The sequence below is a fragment of the Solanum verrucosum genome, unplaced genomic scaffold, assembly GCF_900185275.1.
Source record: "Solanum verrucosum unplaced genomic scaffold, falcon-dt-bn FXZP01000114.1, whole genome shotgun sequence".
Classification (NCBI taxonomy): Eukaryota; Viridiplantae; Streptophyta; class Magnoliopsida; order Solanales; family Solanaceae; genus Solanum; species Solanum verrucosum.
The window spans coordinates 45,267-65,078 of record NW_026020769.1 but is presented as its reverse complement, the minus strand read 5'-3'; the positions used below and the strand labels follow the sequence as shown (position 1 = coordinate 65,078).

Here is a 19,812-nt window from a genome sequence, read left to right as displayed (position 1 = left end):
TTGTTACTAAATTCGTAGGGAAAATTAGGCGCCAAATTTTCGCGCTAATATTTAGCGATAGATTAAATATTCCGTTGCAAATCCATTGCTATATTATAAATCAAAAAATTATTTGTTAATTTTGCAACAAAATGGTTATTCCGTCGCAAATCTGTCGTTATATAGCAACGAAATATTGTTCGTCGCTAATATCCGTCGCTAAACGCTATTTTTTTAGTAGTGAGTATTATTTTATAAATTTTGTAATATTGAATATCTGCGCGAGGCACGGATAATTTTCCTAGTATAGTACTCCCTCTGTCCCTAGTTACTTGTCAACTCTTGAATTGTCAGGAAAACAATGATTGACATAATGAATTTATCATTTTATCATATTAATTATGAAGCAAATGAATTAAATTTCTTGATATGTGAAAATGGACAAATAAAAAGAGACAAATAAGAAAAAGACATCACAAATAATCATATATACATATAAAAGAGAACCTTAGTCCCGCCTACGTGGCGTCACCACAAACAAGAATTCACTTTTAATTTATTTATTTTCAAAACTAGCTTTCCTCTTTCATGAAAAGTTGTGACATTTATGAAGAGTTGCGAGTTTTATGAAGAGTTGCGACTTTTATGAAGAGTTGCGACTTTTATGAAGAGTTGCGACTTTTATGAAAAGTTGCGACTTTTATGAAAAATTGTGACTTTTACGAAGAGTTGCGACTTTTATGAAGAGTTGCGACTTTAATGAAAAGTTGTGACTTTTATGAAAAGTTGTGACCTTTTCGAAGGGTTGCAACTTTTCCAAATAGTTGTAACCTTTCCGATAAGGCACAATAAACATTTGTTCTCACTACCCTTTGTTGTCTATATAAATAAAGGGATTTTCTCTCATTTTAAAACAACGAAAATTCTGAACCTACTCGTCTTCTTCACAATTAAATATTTGTGTACTTTGCTCCTGTTGAGTGACTCACTGACACCATTGCTTATGTTGCAGATCCTTGTATGTATTTTTACGGTCATTAATTTATGCTTATGTTATTAAGGATAAATGATAAGATGTAATAATTTTTATTTTCCTTTACATTATTAATGTTTGTTACTACGTAATCTTGTATGTAAGACAATATAGTGTTTTAGTTTTAATGACTGATAGGTTTTAAGTATTATTTTATAAATTCCGTGATATTAAATTTCAGCGCGAAACGCGTGTAATTTTACTAGTTAGGGATAAAACGAGTATATTTTTCTACTAAAAAATATACTGTACCAAGCGCCCCTATTTAAATCCTTGAAGTTTGGAAGTGGAGGGAGTAAGAGCCGCCGCTATTGTGTGAATACTGAATACCCCCGAATCTCAATCTCTCTTGATTCTCCTGGAACCTTCTCGAATCAGGAAAGAGCCTACACCTATCCTTATTTAAAATCTAACCCATCTCCACTACGTTTGACCCATTCTACGCTCTGCATCTAATCTAATTTCATTCTTTGGATCTTTCTTTGATAATAATGGAAGGAGGTGCAGCAGTATCAACAGAAAAACAGAACGAATCCACGCCGTCTTATACCTACTGGGTTAGACAAACGACGCAAGATGCTGCACCTTTACCTCTTCCAAAGAAGCTCACATCTGACGACCTCAATAATCAAGCCAATAATACCCAAACCCACCTAGGCTCTGCTTGGAATCGGGTATGTACCAAATACCCACTCTCTTTTTCTTATTTTGTTTTTTGATCTTGACAGGGGAATAGAAAAGTTTGATCCTCTGTGTTTTCTACATAATTTTGGTAGAAACATCACATATTTATATTGTTTTTTTTAATCTCTGTTGGATGATGTAGTAGCTTCGTGGTAATGGATGAGTAGGGAGATTATGTTTTTATTTGATTTTTTTAGGATAAGGGTAGTACCTATGTCTTTTGCTCTCTTGAAGTCAGAGAAGAATTCCTATGGTTATATGTTCAAAATATGTTTACAACAACATATACCCAATGTAGCCTCACAAAATGGGGTGTAGGGAGGGTTAGAGGTAGAGAAGCTGAATTTGATGGACCTTGGACTCGAGGAAAATCAGTGCAAAGCAGTTCAAGAAGAGAAGCAATGGAAGTAAAAATGATAAGTAAAATTGAAAATCAAATTAAAAAATATTTAACAAGTAAATAGAGATGGAACAGAGGGAGTGGGAGTAGAATTTATAAGGGGCGTGTGTAGTGTCAGAGAAAAAAAGATACATAAATGACTAAACCTAGTAGGAAAATGAGGCTATCCGCATCTTTAACAAAACTCACAAACCGCAAATGACGTCGCCATATAAGTGAACTTCAGCCATATAGAAAAATCTTGCATCTTGTCCTCCACCAAAGTCAATCCACCTCGTCTCAGATATCCTTATTTCTAATTTTATCTCTCTTAGTATGCCCATACATCCACCACAACATTTTTGTTTCTACAACTTTCATCTTTTGAATGTGAAGTTCTTGACTAGCCAACAATGTGCACTATACAATATAGTTGGTCCAACCACCAGTTTGTAGAACATGTTTTTAAATTTTGGTTGCACCATCTTGTTACATAAGATTCCGGAAGTGAGCCTCCACTTCATCCACCCTGCACAAATGTAGTGAGTGACATCCTCCTCAAACCCTCATTTACTTGTATAGACCCAAGGCATGATAGTATATTCTAATGACTACTTGCTTGTTAGCCCTAAAGAATAATCACTTGTCATGTTTTAGGTAGCTTAAAACTTCAATATAATGAGCCCTTCTTGTACGTTACTATAGGTCAAGTTAATAAGAAGTCTTCTCCTTTCTCTTGTCTTGGCAACACTTTTTATCAATTCATTGTTTTAGTGGTCTTGTCTCTTTTTGATGACTGGTCCTATGCTACTTTATTTTTGGGAAATTTTTGACAACATTTGTCATCTTTCAACATTACATATTTGTCCAGTTAGTTCCCAGTCTGCACATAGCATTTGACTAGTTAGTTCTACATAACAACCTTATAATTTCATTGTGGATTGCTAGTCATCTTGTCAAGTTGACGATATTTATATCCTTATCTCGTCTAGCCTTATGGATCTACAGTAGTTTTAGGGCTTGTGAATTGAAACTGGCAACTTTGTATATATTTTATTTGAATAAAATATTGCATGAGTTGTATTGAAACCATATTTACAAATGTACTCCAAAATCTTACTATCCTATTTAAGAGAGAGAAATATGCTCCCAGACCCTTTTCCTGAGGTCCACCTCCAAGGTCCCTTTTGGACCTACAGAGACCTTTTTCGGTGGTATTCGATCAACGGAGTCAACCTACTGACTCCTCTTTCTTTCTTTTCTAGCATCCTTTTTCCTTTTCCTCAAGTATGGGTGAAGATATCATATATTTTGCAGTAGGATTTAAATCGTACGATATCACTAGGATGATCTCAAGAGCCGAGACTTTGTTATGATTAGGTAGAAAGAGGGCGTAACATGATTACAAGAGCGAGTTTTAGCCAGAAGGTGGTGGAATGGATATGCCATGGCTTCGGAGAAGAGTCACTAAACCAAAGGTAATGTAGTTAAAAGATGGAAATCTCATGAGCATGTCTTAGAATTCTTTTTCCCTAGAAACTTCAACAAATTTGGTCGTCACATTAACATTATTAATATGCAAGGGAAAAGGAAAGCAGTAACATCATTCCTGAATGCTCTTTCAACTCAGGGTGGTTAGACATTGCTCTCAAAATAATGGACTTCATTAATGCTAAGAGGACAAGGACAGTGACATTAAAACAATGAAATACAGAGAAGGGATTACTGTATGTTGAAACAGTTAGAAATAATAAATGGTCCACAAGAGAAATGAATGCTGCTAAAACCCATAGACAAGGAAATCTGTTGGTGATTTTTGATGAGGCAGGGAAAACCCAGAATGAACTTTTGGCTAGAAGTGTAGTAGGCAGTTTTCCATAGGACATTCCAAGTGTCATCTTGTCGGAGATACTCTGATGGTCAGCGAGTACCTGACAGCATCTTCATGGTGTAAACATCTATGAGATGGGTCGAACCAATTTCTTTTCGAACTCCCCACAAAGAAGGATGTTGACCACATCGTGAAAGGAACCTGGTTTTGGAAGAATCACTAACCCCAACACGACTGGTGGTCGCCAATGTCAAAACTGATAACAGAAAATCTGAAGTAGGTGTGGATCTGGCTGGTAGGGCAACCACTACAGTTCTGGCCTCAAAAGTTTCTCCAAATAATAGGTGATCTTTATAGTGGATGGATTTAGATTGAGAAGGAAACCGAGCTGTGAAACCATCTGAAATGGGAAGGATTGAAGGTTAGAGGAGATAAGTGTCGGTATCAAAGGTGGTGGAGCTAAGACACGACAAAAAAATCTTCAAGATCCAAGTTTGGGTATAAGCTCCAATGAGAGTAGTAACTGAAGGTCTAAAAAAAAATCTAGCCTTTGCACAACGGTCCATAGAGAAACACTAAAAAAGAGGAGACCTAGGACATAGAAAGGTGATTAGGAGTGTGGGCACCTCTAATTCCCAAGGAAATTTTAATTATACAGCTGTCCAAACACGTGACTTCACATGTGAAAAAGTAGTGGGGTCAGTAAACACATGGGACATCACATGACCTCAATTTAAATAAAGGCAAAGAGAAAAAGAATGGGCTTGGAATATTTGGGCCAGGATCTAATGGTCCAATGGACAAATGTTTTTGAAAAAGCCTCAGTAATTAAAAGCCTGGAGACCCTTTAAGTGATGAAGCTGAAGCAAATTAGATTAACAACAAGATTGATTTTTCTTCGACAAAATAGATTAGAAGAATGTGGACTTCTTTTATGAGATCTTGGTCAAATCAATGAAAGAGGTAGTGAGCAGGCAATTCAAATTAAGGAACCAGTAGACAAGGATGTCATGACCATAATACATATTGACGACAGAAGTGATATAGTCAAACATTCCATTGGGGCACTAAATGTAGAAGAGGCTATTCCATTGAATTCAACACAATTGACACAGAATATTGACCCAGACTCTCATTAATCAGTATCTTTGTGGGTTAGACAAAACATCCTTAGATTGGGTGAAGAATTGGGGTTCATTCTCAGGGCTGTGAGGAAATAGTAGAGGAAATGGTCATAAAGACTGATTGGAAATAGAGAAAGCTCCATTAAAGAAGCGAAGGCCTTGATTTCGATGACTCCCAAAACAAAGTTTTGAAGGAACTGAAGAGATTGGAATTTGGAAATAATTTTTCGGTTACGGCATGAGAAGCAGGGGGATGTGACATCGACCAAATTAATGAGGGTTAATATCGTATCATGAAACGTGAGGGGTCTCGATGTTGTCAGGAAGAGACTCATGATTAAAAGTTTGATGCACAATTGGAAAGCTGGCGTTTCCTGCTTTCAAGAGACAAAATTACAAGGAGATATAAAGGATATTACCAAAGATTTGTGGTCAAATAGCTGGGTGAAATGTGCAACTAGAAGCAAGTGGCACAAGAGGGGGCATTATTTGCATGTGTATAACTTGCAAATTTGTGGGCAAAACACAAGATTTTAGTTGGCATATGGCAGGAGTCTATACTCCAAATAGCAGATCAGAAAGGGAGGAGAACTGCTCAAGATATAACAAAGCTTATGATGGACGACTCTGATTTCGTAGAGGGTATAAGCTAGTGGACCAATTAGCAAGGAACGGTTGATGTTGCAGCCAAACTAGATAGATTTTTGATATTTTAAGCATGGGAGAGCTCTTTTAGGAATATCAAACAACCAATCCTACATAGAGTAACTTCAGATCACTGTCCTCTTATTCTTGAGTGTGACAACTAGAAGAGATCAAATTCATTTTTCAAATTCGAGAATTGGTGGTTACAGGTAGAAAATTTCAACGAGAAAGTAAAGTTGTGGTGGGAGCCTCACAATTGTAGAGGCAGACATTTTTATATTTTAGTTGATAAAATAAAATATTTGAAAGGCAAACTAAAAGAGTGGAGTAGAACTACTCTACGACGATTTGGGACTACAAAAATAGAGTATTCTAAGCTAGCTCACACAACATGAGGTAATTCAAGACCAAAGACAGTTATCTCATGATGAAATCTATCTATGAGCAGTTATTATGGTAGAGTTTGTAGAGAATGTAAAGAGGGAAAAGGGGGTACGGAGACGAGGTACAAAGCTCTATGGTTGAAAGAAAGGAATACCTAGTTCTTTCATAGGACTGCGAACTGTCACAAAAGATGCAATAATATAGACAAACTTTTGTGGATGGCGAGTGCACAGGGGATCCAATAGTAATTAGAGAGGAAATTGGTCAAATCTTATCTGAATTTGTACACAGAGTTAGAGAGATGGGATACCTCAATTTAACCATAGATCAGGATCTGTTATTCGTGAAGAATACAATATAATCCTACAAAGTTAGTTCAGTGAGTCTGAGATCAAAGATTGTGTTATGACATGTGCTAGGGACAAGGCACCTAGACCTGGTGGATTCACCATGGCATTCTTCATCAATTGTTAGGATATAGTAAGCAAAGAAGTAGTGGCAACAATTCAAAATTTTCATGATCAAAACATCTTTAAGAGGAGCTTCAATGCTACCCTTTATAGCCTTGATTCCAAAGAAGTTCGGGGCTAAAGAATTGAAGGATTTTAGACCTATTAGCCTAATAGGTAGCATTTATAAGATCATTTAAAAGGTGCTATCTGAAATGTTGAAAAAAGTAGTATCCAAATTATTGGATGCACATTAGATGACTTTTATTAAGGGCAGGAAAATCATGGATGCTATTGTGATTGCTAATGAGTGTGTAGATGTGAGGCAAATCAGTAAGGTCCTTGGCATTCTCTGAAAGCTGAATATAGAAAAAGCCTATGACCACTTACATTGGGGCTTCGTCGGGAAGACTTTGAATAACATCTTGGGGAAAGAGGGATAAATTGGATCAAATTTTGCACTACTATAGTGAAATTCTCAATTTTGATTAATGATTCTCCCACATGTTTTTTTCTCATATGAGAGAGGTCTCAGGCAAGGGGATCCTTCTCTTTACCTTGGCAATGGAGGGTCTCAATGATATGGTAAGAACAACCCAAATAAATAGTTGGATAAGGGGTTCCAATTCTACATGGAGGATAATAGAGTCTAAGCCATTTTCCACCTCCAATATGTAGATGATACTCTGAATTTTTTGTGATGTAGATAGAAACCATCTGAAGTTTTTAAGCTGTTTGAAGCAACCTCAGGTTTACACATTAATTGGGGCAAAAGCTTCATCTACCCAGTTAATGAGGTACCTAGGATTGACAGACAGTCTGACAAATATTTTGGGAGGAAAGAACAAAGGGCATCTGGAACAATGTACTAGAGAAATGTGAGAATAAACTTGCCAATTGGTAAAGCCAGTATCTATCCTAGGGTCTGCCACTCTCATCAATAGTGTCCTTGATGCTTTGCCTACCTACATGATGTCTGTGTACCCTATGCCAACAAGTGTAAGAGATAGATTGGGTACCATCAGAAGAAATTTTTTTGGCAAGGAAATTGTGACCCAAACAATTACAAGTTTCACTTGGTCAAATGGGATCAAGTTCTAGTTAGCAAGAAAGAATGGGTTTGGGAACAAGGAACTTTAAGCTACAAAATCACAGTTTGCTAATGAAATGGTTGCGGAGGTTTTCATCTCCAGAACAATCACCACGGAAAGATACCATAAAGGCCATATATGGAATTTGAGACAGGGTGGATCACCAAAGTAGCAACACAACCATATGGCAATGAAGTTTGGAGGACAATCAGAAATTTATGGCCAAAACTTATAAACAAGTGCAAAATCAAGATAGGAGATAGAAGGAAAACCCTATTTTGGGAGGAAGGTTGGGTGGGACCAGAGGCACTCAAAGTTAGCTTTCCTTACCTGTTCAACTTGAGTCTAAAAAGTGGCCACGGTTAAAGAGATGAGAGAGATGATCAGGGTGGCAACTTAAGGTTCAAGAGGCCTTTAAATGATTGGGAGGTGGGTAGGATGGTTGAATTTTTAGATGTCCTGGAGCAATGCAAGGGCCTCAAGAACAATTAAGAAAAACTATTTTGGGTTCCAGGCAAGGAAGGGAGATTCTTAGTCAGATCAACTTACAAAAACTCATAGAGGACCCACACTCAACTAAGCTATTGCCATGGAAAATGATATGGAAAGTTAAGGTGCCTTTCAAGGTGGCCTGTTTCACTTGGATTCTAGCAAAACAGGCTTCTCACTCAGGATAACCTATGAAGAGGGGCATCCCATTTTGTTCTAGATTTTCTTTTTTTGTGTAAGTGAGGCAGCCAATAAACCATCTCTTCTTACACTGTAGGGAGACTGAAACTTTTGCAGATTTTCATCAACACAAGGGGCATTAGTTGGGAAGATAAAAGAAGCTTTGGCATGTTGGAATAGGGAGGAAAATCAGTTAGGGCACAAGGAGAGATGGAAGATTGTCCCAGCTTACATTTGGTGGACTATTTGGTTGGAAAGGAACCAAAGATATTTGTAGTACAAAAGTCAATTCAACTTAATCTTTTGTGTACTTTCTATATTCTCAAAACATCTAGAGTTCCTTTCCTTCCATATAGTCCACCAAATGCTTGCAAGGACAATTTCCTTGTACTTATAGCGTTCATACCTGCTTCCTCCCTGCTCTGAAGTGCTTCTGGAATCTTTCCGAGCATAGTCCAAGACATGCCTTTGAGATTTAGGAATTGTCTCCAGAGTTGGCCTGTGATCTTGCAATGAAGAAAATAGATAGTTAACTGTCTCAGCAGTTCCGCTAAAAAGAATCATCTAGAACATATTGTTTTCCCTCTCCTCATCTTGAGTCAGTACTGCCTCCTTAGCTAGCAACCATACAAAACAAGTCACTTTGTGTGGTGTTTGTTTTTCCAGATGCATTTCCAAGGCTTATTGCTTGGCTCTTGGTTGGAGTGATTCAGCCTACTGTACACAATAGTCACCTTGTAGGGAGACTGAATTAATTCCCTGCCACCAGCCCACCATAAAACATCTTGTCCTGCCGCGAACAATTGAAATCTTCAATTGTGTTGAAGAAATCAGCCGCTCTTTGGATCTCCCAAATCATTTAGATGTCTTCTTAAGGTGAAGCTCCAACCTTGAGGTGTCCCATGGTCTGCAATAGTCCTTTGATGATGAAGAACTGTATAGTGTATGTCTAGGAAGAGTGATTGCAGGTTGCTTGCCTCATGCCAATCATCCTTCCAAAAGTCAGTTCTGATAGACCTCCATAAGTTTACACCATAAGGTTCTGTGAATTGTTAAAGATATCTGGTCAAGCAGACAATATAATAGATAGAAATATAGAACTACATGTTGTCTCATAACAGATGCAATCAATTTGTCTCACGATTGCGTGACTCAGTCTTAGGGTAATGTCAGGATAGTTTTATTTTAGCGAGAATATGTTCACGTGGTATTTTTTCTTGTATAATAATTATGGTGTTTGTTTCCACTAGGTACCTATATCATTTCACTAGTACATGTACCAAGTAACTTTTCACATCAAGACTTAGGCAGATGTTTAGAGTTCATCGAACTATTTTGTCTCTGGGATGACTCAAATTTGATCTCCTATGATCTTCATCCTAATTTCATCTTTAAAAAAGTGTTTGTGTGGCACTACTCGGAATAACTATTCAAATAGTACTATTCCAACAACTTTATTCCTCTAGTACTATTTCAATGGCACTATTCATGTGAATACTATCCTGAGGCCTTTATTTTAATTAAAGTTAAAAAACCTGCATACTTCGCTTAATTCAAAGTTTTTTGAACTTAAGTTATTTAACCACCTTGAGATTGAGGGTATGCTGAAAATAAAGAAAATCAATGTAGTTATATTTTAAAGTATGTCTATGTTCATTGTATTTTTTTTTTTTTTTTTTAAATTTTTTAATGTTCATTGTATTTGAGTAAGTGATGTTACAGAATTACCTAACTTTGTTAGGCGTAGAGAGTTAACACTTACTATACTATATATTTTTTTTTTTTTTTGAAAATGACACTTACTATACTGTATTTAGGCTAAAACTTCTATAAAAGGCACCTTTCTCGTACATTGCTATTTGTGAAGTTGTGCTTTTTTCTTTTTGTATGCTCTATGTAGTTGGGACACTTTAATGTATATGCACACATCAACTAAAAGACTTGCAGTTAAGCCTGGTGGCCCATTGTATCAATGTCAAATTAATAAATCAGCTTGGCTTTTGGCTATGCTACGTTTAACAACCAAGGTTACAAGAAGATCTAGAATAGCTCAGTCTTTTGGACTTGGCTGTGCTTTTTGGGCTGGTCAGGGTCATGGGATGCCGACCTCAATGAGGAATGCTCATTCTCCCTATCCAGAGCGAATGAAGGAAAGATGCTAGCCTGGGGTTTCTTAGATGTCATCTGCCACTATCTCATTCAGATTTATTTCCTTACCCCTCCAAAAGAAAAATATCATAATAATAAACAAATAAAACATACTAGGAAAACTTGCAATTCTACAGGAAAAACATTCATGAATAATGGTTTTGCATGGTTTGTGTCTGCTGACTGATTCTACTTACGTCGCGTATCAACTGATAATTTTTATTTTTATTTTGCAGGCTGGAACATGGGAGGAGAAAAATCTAAATAAATGGGCGAATGAACGAATTAAGGTGTGAGCACAACATTCTCTTCATCACATTTTGAAGTGATCTTTTTTAAAAACTTCCCATGAAATTGCCTCTCCTTGCGATGTTCAATGCTTCCATCAGCCCATCAGATCTAATGAGCTCTGCAATCTGGTGGTATCAGATCTTTTGAAGATCTGTTTGGTGTTCTATATAAATTTCCAATAAATTATGATCAGGAGCTCGTTAGAACAGAAAATAAGTTTAGAGTATTGAGTATATTATCTTTATGATAGACAGACAATAATGGGGCTAGAGGATCTGATTGGCCCCTTCTGCCAAAATGCTCTAAAATAAGCTTAAGATTTAGTTGAGTGTCTCCCTCTTTCTGTTACCAAAGTCTGAAAGGCTAAAACAAAAATCATCATATTTGACATGAACTGCAATGGTTAAACATCGTAGCACTAGGATTCAGTTATTTTTGAAGGCCTTTTAACTGTGAAATTATATGGATGATATTATTTGCAATAAATTAGAAAGACATCTTAGATATCATGTAATCTGTGAATGTGATAGAGAGTTATGATTCCTTTTAAGAACGTCTCTCATTTAGAATGAGAAACAACCAGATTGTAACCTATGAATTGAGGCCATGAAGGTGACTTCTAGGGGAGTCTTTTAAGCCATGTAGGTACATGGCTCAAGGGGTAACCAAATGGAAGTACTGCCTGTTAGGAATGAAAGCTAGAACTTAATTAAACTCCTGAGCCAGTTAGACACCTTCGAGGACATGGGCAATAAGAAAATGGTACTAAAGCTAGTTATCTTTACAGCCTATATGATCAAACTTTATAGTTCTATGTCACTTTGTACTTCTCTACAAATCAATGAGCCTTTTGAAGAATGATTCGACACCCCAACTATAGAGGGAATCAACAACAACATACCCAATGTAGTCCCCCAAGGGGGGTCTAGGGAGGGCTGGATGTACACAGCAGACCTTAACCCTACTTTTGTGGGGTAGAGAGGCTGTGTCTGATAGAGGAATCAAGTACACATACCTTATAATTCAAAGTGGGGTTGTCAACAGTCTAAGCTGAAACCCGCTTAATGCTTTTTTCGATGAGGTAATATTATTATTTGATTTATAATCAAAAAGAAAAAGCTTATAAGCTTGGAATTATCAGCTGTCCAATGAATTCTCCGGGTGGCTTTCAGATTTTGTGAATATAGAGCCCAAAATTTGATTTACAGTTTTCTAGCCTATGTGAAAACCATACGGCGTCCTGGGTATCAAGGAGAGTTTAATTTGCAACTTCGATACATTTTTTTGTCTTTCTGAAAAACTTTATCCCCTCCCTCTTTTCCTCATGCTTTCTACACACACACACAAACACATATATACATATATTATTACTATGTAGAATTATGCTAAAAAAATCTAGTCCTCACAAGAGTGAATCCGGAATATTAGTTCTTTGGTGATGCGAAGTTGCCACACACAACACTTGATGTTGCCTTTTTCTTGCATATTCCCATTTTTCCCCTCACCCTTTTTTTAAGACCATTCCCACTTGGGCCTTTGTAATTGGTGTGATCCAATTGTAATTTCTATGGATCGCTTCTTACCACTTATTGATTATTTTTGAGTTAATACTCCCTTCATGTTAAATCAATAATCACTTTAACTCAAAAATGTTATCCTAAAATAATTTTTAATCCAAAGTTAAAGTTTGTTGGTATTTTCAACTATACTAGTAGTTCTTTTTAGTTTTGTTCAATTCTTGAAAACATCCATCTCCGTCCCAATTTTATATGTTTTAGTTAGACTGTGCTCGGGGTTTAAAAAATAAATGGTGATGTTTGAATCTTATAGTCTTAAAAGAAAGATGTGATAGTCCTTTAAATCTCGTGATCTTAAACTTAAACTTGCCATGTAGAATGATAGAATTGGAATACTTACTAAATATAGAGACAAACTCTTTTTGGGATGGACCAAAATGGGAAGTAAGACACTTAGATTAAGATAAAAGGAGTAATAAATAGGATAACTCAGTAATTAATACTTTGTATTTATTGTTTTTATTAATGGGCATGATAAAAGCTATCAATAAATAAAATGGGGCGGATGGGGGTATTTTTTGAAGGGGCATGTAAAAAATGAAATGACAAGTAAAATAGAATGAATGAAGTGCTTTATTAATGTGTTAATTATTATTTATTAATATCCTTATAGATCATTATTAAGTTATTTGTGTTTAGGCTCTAAATTAAGGTTTTAACTATTATAATATAAACTTGCATTCGTTGATTTTTTGTTGTATTAGATGCTTCTATAAGATGAAATAATAAATTGTGGAATTTTTTGCCACATGAAATTATGAGTGAAATTAACAACAAAACCATATCCAGTTTAGTCCCACACATGGGGTATGGAGGGTAGGATGTGTGCAAATCTTGACATTCGACTCAAAAGAGAAGTTTCTCGAAGCAAGGAAAATACAATTGCAAAATAACAAGATACAAAGCAAATAGAACAATAGATAGTACCACATATTGAAGAATAAGAACAAGCAATTACTAACTACTACTAATAGGAGGGGAGGAGATGAGGCTATAGCCCCCTACTTCTCCCACATATAGTGTGGCAACACTCAACTACCTACAAACTTTCTATTGTAATTCTCGATCTCCATATCTTTTTATTTAGGGTTTTGTCCTTGGTACGTAGGAGTTTAGCCATGAACTGTCTAATTACATCCCTCAGTTCTTTGGCTTACCTCTACCTCTCCTATCCCTGCTATAGCCAACCTCTCATACCTCTTTACTGTGCCATCTGTGCACCTTCTCTTCACATGTGTGAACCATTTCAGTCTTGTCTCCCTTAGGAGTGAAATTAAAACTTAAATAAATATTGAAATACATTTATTTCTATCTGATAGCTGTAACTAAGAAATTTACATGCTCACAAATTTCTAAAAATGCCAATATTTTTTTATTTATGATCTTCATCGAAGTATAATTATTTACATTTTTAAATACTTGTCCACTTGTGTCCTTTTGATAGTGTAATTCTCCAGCCTAACTTCGTTCCTCATAAATACATACTCCCTCACTCCCTCTGTCCCAATTTATATGACTCACTTTCCTTTTTAGTCAGTCCCAAAAAGAATGACACATTTCTATATAAAGTAACAATCTAACTATAAAATATCTATTTTACCCTTAATGAAATGATTTATAGCCACACAAATTTCTATCATTCATTTTGGACCACAAGTTTTAAAAGTCTTCCTTTCTTTCTTAAACTCCGTGTCGAGTCAAAGTACCTCATATAAAATGGGACGGAGGGAGTATTTTATTTAAAATTATCCAATTATGTGATTAAGAACTTCAATAATTACGTAGACTTATCAACAAGACATGTTTAATTTCTTTTTGAAATCAGTAAACATAATATGCCATTAGGTTTTTTTTAAAAAAAAATCAGTTACTTAATATGCCATTAGATTATATTAAGTATAAAGTAAAAAAATATAATACAAATTATACTTCTTTAATTAAAATTACACTTCCATTCATCCTTCTCTCTTCCTTTTCCTTTGAATGTATTATTGCAATGGAAGTCTTAGGATGCTCTATTTATGTCAGCAACCCAATCCCAGTGGCTCCTAGTCTTGGCTCTCCTCATACCCCCTATCTAATTGTGTTTTTTCTTATGCAAGAGAAAAATCTGCTCTGTAATTATAAGTTCCATCCGGCATCCACCATCCACCATCCACCATCCACCATCCACCATCATACTCTTTTTGTTTTTTGGGATAATAAATTGTAAAATATTACCATAATTATCAGAAAAAAGGTACATACAGAGCACACAAAAGATCTAGCCACCTTCCTAGATGGTTTCTAATTTTCTATGTCTTCTTCATACTCTTAATGCATTGTTTTTTAATGCTTCTTCACAGTATGAGTTCTCTGAAATCACACGGGGTGACCAATTTATGATGTCATGATGGTTGATTTCATAGCTGCCGGATTGCCCATCATCAGTCTATTAGTAATTTATGCATGTTCCTTTACACTATACAAATTATTTGAAGTTTCGAATATTTTTTTTGAAATTATTTTTCTACTTCTTAACATGAAAAATGAGATCTGGTAGCAGTTCTCCAAATACTAGATCTCCTTGTAGCTATGCAAGTCCCTCACCTTTCTATGTTAACATTAGAAACTGTAACACTTTTAAGATATCTGATTGGTTGTTTTCCTTCGGGGACATCAGATTAACATTTAACGTGAACTCTTAAAGATAGCTGATTGGTTGTTCTCAAAGCACTTTCTCCTTACAATTATCACAAGTTTCTAACCTTTCTTAGGAAAGCGAAAATAAAACCTATTTTTGGATGTTTGGTAGAAAGTGTAAAACCAACTTAAGCTATATATAAAAAGTAAATGTTGAAAATGTAATGATTTGCAATTTTATAATAATCGGATTGTATCATTATGCTTTTATTTAGTTCAACGTAGTACCATAAGCTCCTAATGTTCAACAATTATGTCAATACAGGGAACTTTTTCACGCATGGATATGATCCATGGTGTGCCTTCTTTTTCTATCTTCTTTGTGAATCTTTATGTTAAAAAAAGTTCACAATTCTTTGTGTTTTGAAAAATATTCTGAAAAGTTCCAATTTTTATTTAATATGATAAGAATCTTATTACTGAGATCGAAAGTTAAACCATACATGTGTGTGCGCACATGTATTATTTGTAGGTATGTATCTATGTCTATGTTGCCTGATTCTCTTGAATGGCAGGAGCTGCTCATATCTGTGGGATCACTGGAGTATTCTGGTGGCAGAGCAGAAGTGGCCGAAGTAACACGATGTTCTGGTGATGTGAGTGCTTTGTTCTTTTCTTTTATGCCTAACATAGTTAGCTAATTGAGGTTGATAAGGACTTTTTTGATTCTTTTTTTTTTTCGTTACTTTCATCTTTGCTTTTCTCTTTTTCTTTTCAAGAGACAATGATATGGGGAAGGTGAACTTTATTTAAATAAATGGTATGGATAAAGTGAAAATATGAAGTATCTAAAGCCTATCAAAAATTCTTATGTGGTTTTAAACTATGTTACACATAATTTTGCAGGACCTTATCAAGGGGATTGGATCTAATTATATAGTTGTATATGGCTGAAGTGTTTAGGAACTAAAGAATTGGTTGTGTTTAACAGTTTCCTCTATTCCCATCTATTTACTTTATGAGTGTATTTACGAAGAATCTCTTAAATGGAGATAGGCCAAAACGATATATATTGTCGTACAGTCAAAACCATCCACTTCCACACAGGTGTATTTTGTAGTCTTATCATTTCTATATCTTTCCTCATGATGTTTGGCTAACACAACAGGCATTTTTGGTGACTGTACGGAATAAAAAGCGTGTTGGCTATACATATGAGCTCACGATCAAAGTCAAGGGTACTTCTTTTCTCCTTTGAAATCTGTTTCTTGAAGTTTTCTACCCTTTAACTTTCTAAACGGTTTCCATGATCTTCTGTTTTCATTTAACAAGCAAATAATGTTATACTGTAATTAGGGGAATGGCTTGTTGGAGATGAGAAAAAGGTGATCAAGGGCCATATAGATATACCAGAGTTCTCATTTGGCGAGATAGATGATTTGCAGGTACTTTGCTAGACATGTTTTTATACTTCCATATAAGAAACCATTGGAAATAAATATTTGGTAATATGATAATGATTTTGCAGAAAGAAGAAAAACTATTATTGCCCTTCATTGTTTAGACGAATTTTATCTGGCACTTACAGTTTAGACAAGAATACATATTAAGTTTTTTCTAAATAGAAAAATAAATAATGTCCTTCCTTGATGCAGACGTAAGAGAAATAATATAGCTGGTGCCTGTATTATTTTTTTTGCTGGGTAGAAATTTTCGTGTTTTTCTTGCATTTCGAAGATTTGACAACCTTTCTCCCCAAAACTTATGGAAAGAAATATGTTCGTAATGTAATTTTCTTTTAGCTAGTTACTATCAAGTTTTGTTGTTAATTTGTAGATTGAAGTGAGTCTTAGTGAAGACAAGGATCTTGGACAAGAAGACAAGCATCGAATAAAACAGGACATGAAGCAATTTCTGCAGCCTTTTCAGGAAAAATTGCTCAAGTTCGAGCAGGAACTGAAAGAGTTGTAGTATGACTGTTGCATTTGGTACTATTTCTTGAAGCTTTTTTTTTTCTTTTTTCTTTTCCTAAGACGCTTGTGGTCTGGACTTGTGGACGAATGCCCCTTAGACTCGAAAGTGTTACTTCTACTCAAAATCAAAATGTAATACTTTAGCACAACTTATTAAGAATATTGCGACTTTAGATTATTTGATGTCGTAGTGCTGGTGATTGTTCCCTTCTTATTTGAGAAAGAATGACCTAGTTTGACTTGACTCGGAGTTTAAGAAAATAAAGAAGATTTTTAAATTTTGTGGTTATATATTAAAGTAATGTCAAATGTACTAATATGTTATTTTAGTTTTGTGGCCTTAAACATGCTATGTGAAAAATTGAAATTGAAGTGTTAAAAAAGAAAAGAGGGTATCCTGACTAAAAAATAAAGTAGGTTGTTCTCTTTGAAATATAGAAAGTAGTAGTTTTAGTGCACGACAGAACCTAATGTTTCTTGGTTCGGAGCCTAACACTCTGTTTGGATCATTGTTACCCATTGTTTTATAATGTACTGTATCGTATTGTACTCTATTGTATTGTATTGTATGATAGATACAATGTTTGGCTAGACTGTATTGTTTGCTGCTGTTTAATAACATTTTTATTGTTTGGTTTGACTGTATCCTACTGTATTGTAATTTATAAATTTACAAAAATATCCTTAATTATTCTAGGGTAGGAGGTTTGACTAAAATTAAATAATATAGGGTAAAGGGTAAAAAAGTAATATGAAAAATTATAAAAGGATATAATTGAAAAATGAAATTAAGTAACAACGGGAACACATTAAATCGGTTGTTCATAAAATGGGGTTTTTCATTGTTACGTAACAATGAAATTTAACAACACAATACAATACATTTTAAGTAACAATCAAAACAAACATTGTAGGTATGATAACGATACGATACAGTACAATACAATGGGTAACAATGATCCAAACAAAGTGTATGTTCACATGAATTTTGTGGGAACATTTTTTCTCTCTTCATATGTATTCGTGTAGAACTCAATCTCCTCTCCTCTCCTCTCCTCATGCCTTGGCCTTCTAAAGTAGTAAGAGCATCTTAGTAAAATTAATAGTATAAAACAAAATTTAAAATGAGACCAGTGCATGAGACTTTAAGTATATGCAAATAAATGTGACAAAATAATAATTTAGAATTTGCTGTAAAATTAAGCTCAAAATAACATAAAGATAAAGATTTTATTATTATTATTATTATTATTATTATTATTATTATTATTATTATTATTATATAAGATAAGAGGGAAACATTATGAATTTAATTATAAATATGACATTAACTTTTGAGAAGATGGAAAACATTATGGATTTAATAATTAATGATAATATGATTGTAACATACAAAAATATAACTTTCGTTATGTAGATAGGAATAATCTTCTTGCATTTGACCATCTCAAAAACATTTGTTAGAAATAATATATTCATATCAATATTTGATTTCATTTGAATATCTTCATATAAAAGTGAAATTATATGTCACGCCCCAAATCTACACCCTAGGTCTGACTCACATTCGAGAACCATTGTTGGTTCCCATGTGAACTTTTGTCCTGGCTGACTACTAAGCGGAAGACTAACTCAAGCATACACAAATATCAAAACTGAAGAATTTTTTAAAAACAGTTTATTAAATCTCAAAGGTAAATGAAAATACTGAGCATCAAACATAAGTTTTAAATAAAACATCTGAAATTGAATATTGAAAGACTGATCAAGACTGTCTATATATGAAACCTATATTGCATAAAGATAGGTGTCAATACAAGACCCACGACACCTCAAAATGCTACTACTAATAAATTATAAAATTGGAGTTCGCGAAAGCAAGGAGGACTCACTAAAAGCTGACGAGCAGATGATGTGATCTCAACAGAACGATGATCCTAATTACCTGAATTTGCATCATGAAACGATGCAGGTCGAATGACATTAGTTCATTGAATATACGAGTATATAATAGGGCTAAATAAAAGAAATAGCTGAAACTGAAGTATAGTGTAAATCATGATGAAAATTATTTATACTCTTTCTGTAAGAATGCAATAATAGTAAATACTGAACTGAAATATATAACTAAAAATATACTTTTGTTTACTTTACTATGGAGTTCACTAATCGACAAACATCACTATGAGCCTCGTGATGATACAACATCTTACCCACATTGCCAGAGCTGCCCTATACCTTGCAAGAGTATAGAACACAAATGAACTGATGACTCCACTAAAAAAACTTCTTGAGGTAGGTGAGGAGGCACCGGTCTTGTTGTATAATCCTATTTACACTGACTACATAGTTTATGGGACTGTGAGTTATCTGAACTATTCTCCAAATCGGTGGTCAATACTCTACTCCCAAAATATATAAGTGTATTTTCATATAAAATACTCATTGGGTTGACATAATTACTCAAAAGGGCCTCTTTAAGAGGTTACTGAACTGTACTCTATCTTTCTAAAATAATCTGAAAACTCAAATACTTTTTTGAAAATAGTACTCTCTTTTCAATTTGAAAAATAATATTTTCTTTAAGAGGTAACTGGACTTCTCTTTATATGGCTGAAATGCTTTTTAAAACTATTTATGCTCTTCTTAAAAATAATATCCCTTTTTTCTCAATGTGAAAATAGTACTTTTGGAACCATTTGTGTTCCCTTAAACTCTTCTAAAAAGATACTTTAAAAATACTCTTGAAATCACTTTAAAATTCCAAAATCAATGCATTGAAATAAATGCACAAAATACTTTCAATAAAGATCTCATCAACTAGGGTTCATGTGAAATAAAATTATGAACCCAGTAAGCTCAATGCATAAAATATCAAAATCTCATAAATAAGAACCCATGATACGAAATAAGGAACTCAATTTATATCTAGA

General features: G+C 34.6%; 1 protein-coding gene across 1 annotated transcript; it reads left to right on the top strand.

Annotated features, from left to right (window-relative positions):
- Positions 1 to 1,333: 1,333 nt before the first annotated feature.
- On the top strand, positions 1,334 to 17,171 carry LOC125812830 (uncharacterized). The gene is made up of 6 exons (XM_049492288.1): positions 1,334 to 1,686; positions 10,653 to 10,706; positions 15,482 to 15,562; positions 16,075 to 16,144; positions 16,263 to 16,351; positions 16,743 to 17,171. The coding sequence occupies exons 1-6, from the start codon at positions 1,504 to 1,506 to the stop codon at positions 16,875 to 16,877; spliced, it is 612 nt and encodes a 203-aa protein (XP_049348245.1). The 5' UTR covers positions 1,334 to 1,503; the 3' UTR covers positions 16,878 to 17,171.
- Positions 17,172 to 19,812: the final 2,641 nt, after the last annotated feature.

Coding starts and splice junctions, on each gene's coding strand:
- LOC125812830 (XM_049492288.1), top strand. CDS start 1,504: ATGGAAGGAGGTGCAGCAGTATCAACAGAAAAACAGAACGAATCCACG. Junction 15,563..16,074: donor TAACACGATGTTCTGGTGAT/GTGAGTGCTTTG, acceptor CTAACACAACAG/GCATTTTTGGTGACTGTACG. Junction 16,352..16,742: donor GCGAGATAGATGATTTGCAG/GTACTTTGCTAG, acceptor GTTAATTTGTAG/ATTGAAGTGAGTCTTAGTGA.